This window comes from Macrosteles quadrilineatus, unplaced genomic scaffold (genome assembly GCF_028750875.1).
Source record: "Macrosteles quadrilineatus isolate MER2022 unplaced genomic scaffold, UCM_ALF_1.0 Scaffold_8__2_contigs__length_117827958, whole genome shotgun sequence".
NCBI classification, from domain to species: domain Eukaryota; kingdom Metazoa; phylum Arthropoda; class Insecta; order Hemiptera; family Cicadellidae; genus Macrosteles; species Macrosteles quadrilineatus.
The window spans coordinates 102,868,175-102,875,832 of NW_026542601.1; the positions used below are offsets into that span (position 1 = coordinate 102,868,175).

Here is a 7,658-nt window from a genome sequence, read left to right on the forward strand (position 1 = left end):
TATTTGGACATTACCGTTGCCACATAACAAAAAGAAATATGGTAACGGAACTGCTCATTTACAAATAAAATGCGAGTAAGCCACTGATCACTAATGCAATTCTTAAACTGATGTTTAAAATCAACGACCAAACAGTTGTTATATCTATATAATTTCTTAGTCTGTATAATAAAAAAAACACTAGATCGCCAGCAGAACATATTAACAACAGTAATTTTCAGTTTGTCTGTCTCTGTCCTGTCAGTGTCAGTCACTTCACTTCAGTATTCATTCACTTCCCAAATCAAATTAGTTATGTTGTTTCCCCTTTTTAGAGTATAATATACATATTTTATGTCCTTAGTAGTGTATTTGATTAATGCTTGAATACTTACTTTATATTTGAGTAAATTAACTCGAGTTGTTGTAACAGCGTACAACAATGACAATGGGAGATGAGACACCAGTTACTTCACTAGTTCTTCCTGTACTGATACGTCCCATTTTGTCTCAGGTAATTGAGTACAGTATTACTAATTCAAATTAAATAATATAAACATATTGTTCTGAGCAAAAGTTATGTTACTATCCAGTAAGAGTAAAGAGCTGTGGTTTATGGTGTGCATGGTGGTCCAATCAGACTAGACCTTCCTGGGTTTGAGCTGTCACTTTCCTTTTCCTGTGATAGGATACAAAATTTAGTTTTGTTATTGAAATTTCCAAATAGGGACGAGCATCAATATGTTATCGTTAAGGTGGGTACAGTTCCTTAACTGGGCTATGCTAATATCGATTGAAACTATCGATTCAATTAGTAAACCTTCATGCGATTTTTTCACCATCAGCAAGTTTGGTTGGTTAGGTTAGGTTATGATAGTTTAATTTCATGATAGAAATATTTAAAAATATCAGTTATTAACCAATATTTTCAATTCGATAGTTTCAATCGATATTAGCATAGCCCAGTTAAGAAACTGTACCTGATAAGTTGATATCCCTCCGAGTGTCCATAGTTTAGGCCTTAATGTCCGCCTATTCTTGGCGCATTTGCAAGGTTTTATTAAAACGGATCTGAGAAGCTTAAAACAATGTTAATTCTACTGTTCTATATACCATTTAGTTTGGAAAATCATGGGCTTCAATATTATACATAAAACATAAGGAACATTTGTTTCAAAAAAATTTTTTAGGAAAAAAAAATATTTTGGAAAATTAAAAAAAAAAAAAAATAAGTTCGCGCTCAATGAAATTGTATAAATTATAGGCCTATAAATATTTGAAAATAGCCACTTTGTTCTAAATTTTATGAGGATTACAAATATATAATAATATAAGGAAGTAGATTTGCAAATAAATAAGTTATGGGCAAAAAACAGATTTCAGTACATAGCGTTTAGCTAAGAATGCATAGCCTAACCATAGCTAGGAATCTGGCTGATAATTTATATCAATATCACTACCTACTTCTTCAGGATCATCAACCAGCCCTTCAAAATCACTTAAATCTTCTTATAATGCACCACGTATATCACTACTTTTGATTTTTAACACTAAAACAATGATAAACGTAATAAAACACATCAGTCATCGGTCCGAGGGTAACCTAGCTATTTTTATACGCACGTCAGCTGTCTGCTACAATTACGATCGGCTCGGAGAACATAAAGCGCTTAGAGACAGACCTCTGGAGAAAGCGTAGAATATAACGAAAAGAACGATACCTAACTCGATCCAGTTCAATCCGATTCAGTCAGTCATAGAGCCTTCGCCGTAAACGATGTTCGTGCGTCGAAAAATCGACGCGTGACACTACACAAAGTGTGTCGCGCGTCGATTTTTCGACGAGTGACGCTCGGAGGGATATAGGGTGGAGTGGGGTAAGTGTGACAGCGGGGTAAGTGTGATAGCCGACCATCTTGTTTTTGGGAATCGCTGAAAAAATTGGTTTTGTCATAGAAATAATGTTTGACATATAAGGTATCTAGTTACATAGTTTTTTATCAATTTAGTAACTAGGCCTACTGTATGTTGATTTTATTGGTATTGTATTTATAAGTCCGACATTTTAGGTCAAAATCAAAGTTTGTTCGGAAATTTTGTTTAATTTGTAGTTATTTTAAATTTTGACCAATTTATATCAAACTCAGATTTTTAAAGAGCCTAAAAGCTAAACTTTTAGAAAAAAAAATATTTAAAACGTGTACAAATTTTCATTAAATTTAAAACCACATGTCACACTTACCCCGGAAATTTTCAATGGCTGGGGCAAGTGTGACACCGACACCCGGGGCAAGTGTGATCTGATGTAATCTGTGTGATCTGATGCAAGTTTATACAAACTTCTGCAGATTTGTACGTCTTTATTTCATTTGTAAATATCTCAAAAAGTAAGAATGATAGGGACTTAAATCAAAATGTTCCTGAAAGAGCACTAACTGGGTATTTATCACAATTGCCCCATTTACCATTAAAAGAGATACATGATTTTTTAGAGGCCGCTATCACACTTGCCCCGACCCCATGGGGCAAGTGTTACAGCTGGCAGGCATTTTTTGTAAGTAAAAAAAATAGTGAAAGCATAAGTTTATCACATTGTTTTTTTTTTTTACCAATAAAGATATTTCCAAAGTTTGGGTTAAAAATTTCAAGTTTCTAGCTTTAGAAATAACCGAGAATAAAAATTGTAAAGATGAACTTTATGATTTTTAGGTCACACTTACCCCACTTCACACTAGCTATCTCTCACACACTATCATTGTAATCTCTTCATGATGTAATTTCTTGCGCATCCATATAATGTTTTCTTTTGTGTCTTGTTGCATGTATGTCATGTCTCATGTATTATTTAGTGGCGATTGTCGTAAAAATAAATAAATAAATAGATAGGTCAACCATCAATGGCAACATCGGTACCAACGATTGATGTTTTCAGGTTAAAAAATGCAGTGCTCGAAAGTTAAGTTAATATGTTTACAGTGCGATGCACACTGTATTGGCATGCAATATTGAACAATGCATTTAAGGGTTCAAACAGGGTAGGCCTACATTAGAATGTTAGGCCTATGTTAAAGATTCCTATAACAAACGAAATAGTAAATTAGAAGTCACCTATAACTTAAGTTCTAAGGCCTAAGTTACCTTAGGCCAGATTCAGATTTCAGTTATTTAACTTAACTTAATTGTTACAACTAAGCTTAGCTTAAGGTTACTAACTTACATAAGTTAATTGTGAATTTGTGTTACAGTTGGAGAGAAGGGATGGAGTTGCATCTCAGACACTGAAAGCAGCCTTAACCAAAGTCGAGTCAGTTCATCCTGGGTTCACATACGACTTTGTAGTAGGCATTATGAGGCAGGGAGACCTTAGTGTGAATATGAATGAAAGTATTCTTCGGCTTCAAGGAGCAGCTTCCGAAACTGATGGTGAGAGGTGTTAAAAAAACTTGTTTGTGTACCTTGCTTTTTTAATCGGCCTAAGTTAAAAGTTAACTTATATTCAGTAACGTATATGGAATAGAATTCTGGGGCAACTGAAGGCCCAAGTTTACAAAACCAAAATAAGAGTATACATTGAAAAATATTTTATGTAAGTTATCATCAAGTTCTCTTGTCTGAGAGAGAAAAATTGAAACTAGGTTAGGCTACTAAGTTAATTAGAATTCATTTCCTACGACTGGAACATTAGTTATTAATAAATAATATAATGTTACCTTCTACCGTTCCAAATTGGTGTCGTCTACGACGTGTTTCGTCAACTCAGTGACATCATCAGGTTATCCGCTATCGCTTTGTCTTAAATATTAAAATAAAACAGTTGTGGCCACCGCGACGACAATACCGATTGGTCTTTATATGTTGTACCTATTAAATATGTGTTTGTGAATTGTGCAATGACTGTTTTATTTTAATATTCATGATGAAGCGATAGCGGATAACCTGATGATGTCACTGTGTTGGGGAAACATGTCGTAGACTACACTAATTTGGAATGGTAGAAGGTAACATTATATTATTCATTACTTTAAGTTAACTTTGGCATCTATGTAAATACAACTGCTCATTTACAGACTTAGCACATATGATAATCGGCTGCAGTATTTAGGGAAACAAAATTTGTGAAAACCACCAAAAATCATAAACAATCCTACCATCTAAAATAGGCCTACCTTGAAAGATAAACTCAAATTTTCCATTAGCCTAAATAAAGAGAAGGTGCAGGTGATTTGTTACATATAAAGTTCGGTATTTTGTTACTCACAAGGACTGGTTTTTATCCTTTTAAGTATCTAATGATTACATTTTCACCACCGGTACCTATACCTAGTTTTCTTTCATATAGTCCTACCTAATCTTTTAGTTAAGTGATCTTTACCCTTCAAAGTTTTATTTTCTACTAAAAAAAGAAGAAATCTTTGCTTACACTGAGCTAAGTAATATTTACAGCCGTTTATGTATTTTTTGGTTTGAGATGATTATTTATTCATGCAACTCAGCTATATCCAGGTTTTGGCTGTTACAGCTGTGGAGTACCGATTAAGTCGTTCAGAAGATGCATTCCAGGAACTCAATAGAAAGTCGGCAGCACTGAAAAAAATCCTCAGTAGGATACCTGATGAAATAACAGACAGAAAAACATTCCTTGAAACTATAAAGTGAGTTATTTGGTCATTGATCTATAAACAGTCGTCTAAGTTGCTTAGACTTTAAATGTTATTTATATTTAATGAAAAGATTTTAAATTTAGGATTTTCAGTGGAGCCTAGAATTATACAATACAAAAAACATGTTTATATTCAGTAGCTTATATCTGAATTAACAGAAAAAAATTATATAGGGCCTAATGTCTTTCAATAACTTATTTGGGCCTCATCCGACGCTGTGCTAATGAATAAACATAGGCTAGCAACTCATATAGAAATACTTAGGCTATATCAGTTTTGAATCGTCTTGAATAAACTTCAAAACTCATGCTCATGCCCAATGAAGAATTTTGTTCTGACTTAATCTTTGGTTTATAATAGAACATCCGTGCTGTTGACAGCTTACAAAATTATTGTTAATAAGAAGTCCTGCTCATGAACTTGTTTACCCCAGGGAGATTGCAAGTGCCATTAAGAAGCTGTTGGATGCAGTCAATGAAATCGCTGGATTCATTCCAGGACCAAATGGGAAACAGGCTTTAGAACAGCGGAAAAGAGAGTTTGTTAAATTCTCTAAACGTTTCAGCAACACTCTCAAGGACTACTTCAGAGAGGGCCAGTAAGTGTTAATAATAAATATATTTTCTGACTAAAAGATTTTCAAATTCAGTAAATTACTAAATTTTACACTTATTACAAACTTAACTAGGCCCTACCGTCTACTTCTAATTAGTGTTTAGCCAATCTTGAATATAAAGTTACCCAGCAATTTTTAGGTCATAAAAATAATAGTTCCTCAAACTGATACTCATTTAAATGAAAGTATCACCTAGTACATTCTTAAACCTGACACCAAAGAGATGGAACATATTTATTTTTAGTTCATAATGTTTCATGACATCATAAAGTTTGAAATGTTTCAATACATTTAAGATTTTTGCCTAATTCCCTATGTTTCTCTCGACTAAGTTTGTGGACAGATTTGCAATAAGCATGTAGTTTTTTGCATGTTCCTTGGTACTTCCTCTCTGACCATGTTAAGACCAGAATTTTGATACAGTAGACTCCTGATTAGCCCCAGTAAATTAACCACATTGTGGATTAGCCGCAATTGCTATAAACCAAAGTAAAAAGAAAATTAGTCTACATATGCCTGTATTTATTGTACGTTATACAGTGACGACCAAGATGTTTAAAGACTGTAGGGTTGCCATTGTTTATACCACCAATCACAGATGAGTCACCAATTACAACTGACAAGTTGATAAGTTACAATTGTATATTTCAGTAGTTTTGCAAGTCATTCAAACAAAGGTATCAAAGTGCATTCTAAAACCTCGCACCAAAGAGATGGAAAATATTATCATGAGGTTATAACGTTTCATAATTATCCAAAGGCTATACATTTGTGTGGGTTTCAATTGATCTTATTACTAGACCTATACATACATAGGCTCTCCATGGTTATTTGTTTTGTAAAAAGACTTGTGAGAATCAAAGTTAAAACATATTTACACTGCATTGAAAATGTGTTGTTACCTAAACCTGTGTTAAACCTTAACTGTACATTCAAAGTCAATGTAGGTTATTTCCTGGACATTTTATGTTAGGTTTGCAATATCCACGATTTTGATTATCCATGATTACTCATTAACCAATATAATCTCCAATATAACCAATAGAATCTACATGTTGTTAGGTAGATAAATATTCCGCTAACTATTTAGCCTACAGACAAAATGTAGGGCATTCTGGTTGTGTTTATGCAAGTTGTTGACTTTAAACTGGTTTGTTGCAGAGCAAACGCAGTTTTTATCAGCGCATTGTACTTGATTCACCAAACTAACATGATCATGGCCACTGTCAAGAACAAGTGTGAATAGTCAAGACACCTGTACATATAGATAAGTTCACTATTTTGGAAAGATAAATATAATTTATTCTAATGACATATTAGAGACTGAATATGTTAAACAATAATGTATTGCAAATTACACTATTATTAACCATGTTATCGTATTAAATAAATATATCAATTTAATGCAATCTTGTTTTCCATTATTGTTGCCTGTTTACAAGATAACTAACGGGATTAGGACCTGAAAGCATGATGACTAGATGCTAATTTTTCTCAAGTAAAATCGCAAGCTTCAACTTTCCATTGACATTAATCTTCTGGATTATATATTGTATACATTTTTAGCACTTTTCTAAATAAAAAAAAGTTGAAGTACAGTAAAAGAACTTAAACATTGGCCCTCTATTAATAATCCATACTTCAGTAATCCGGCTTGATCCCATCGCTAAAAAATTCATAGCCTAAGAGAAAGAGTAAGTATTTCATATTAAAGTAAAGGTACAATATATAACAATTATATATTTCTGTTCTTTGATATGAAATTACACCCATTACATTAATTAATTACTTTAGGCTACCTGATTCCAATTATTGTATGGTAGGAGTAGGTACAGTAGGCCTAATTAATCACACTAGTGTACCTGTTGCTCGACTTCGAGCAATTGCTAAGTATTGCAGGTGTTATTTTAAAATGAACAACAGTCATAATTTCTGATGACTTTAAAAGATTTGATTCAAAGATTATATTCTTGAGTGTGACAGATTGCGTGAAAATATTATAATAATATGTATGGTTCTTACCGTCTACGCAATAAGGGGTGATATTCCACTAAGGCCGTTTCGGAGATAACTCCATCGTCAGGTGCGTAGTGGTACACTAAACTATAGTTTTGTCACATTTAACACGAAAAGTCTTCATTTGTATTGTGTCAGGGATTGAATAAATATTACACATATCAAAACAGGACGGACATATGAAAACACAAATTCACAAAAACATTTAGAGCCCGTGCACGGCTTGAAAACTGCCGACCGGTTTATTGTTCCGTCCTGTTTTGATGTGTGTAATATTTATTCAACTCCTGACGCAATGCAAATGAAGACTTTTCGTGTTAAATGTGACAAGACATTTAACAATGTGTGTTAAGTGTATCACTAAGCACCTCACGATGGAGTTATCT

The 7,658-nt window shown here is 33.4% G+C and overlaps 1 protein-coding gene across 1 annotated transcript; it reads left to right on the forward strand.

The window, feature by feature from the left end:
• Positions 1–238: 238 nt before the first annotated feature.
• LOC129000988 (programmed cell death protein 10-like) lies at positions 239–6,653 on the forward strand. The gene is made up of 5 exons (XM_054428102.1): positions 239–493; positions 3,225–3,402; positions 4,499–4,631; positions 5,074–5,238; positions 6,418–6,653. The coding sequence occupies exons 1-5, from the start codon at positions 422–424 to the stop codon at positions 6,500–6,502; spliced, it is 633 nt and encodes a 210-aa protein (XP_054284077.1). The 5' UTR covers positions 239–421; the 3' UTR covers positions 6,503–6,653.
• The last annotated feature ends 1,005 nt before the right edge of the window (positions 6,654–7,658 follow it).

Coding starts and splice junctions, on each gene's coding strand:
- LOC129000988 (XM_054428102.1), top strand. CDS start 422: ATGACAATGGGAGATGAGACACCAGTTACTTCACTAGTTCTTCCTGTA. Junction 3,403..4,498: donor AGCAGCTTCCGAAACTGATG/GTGAGAGGTGTT, acceptor TGGCTGTTACAG/CTGTGGAGTACCGATTAAGT. Junction 4,632..5,073: donor ACATTCCTTGAAACTATAAA/GTGAGTTATTTG, acceptor TGTTTACCCCAG/GGAGATTGCAAGTGCCATTA.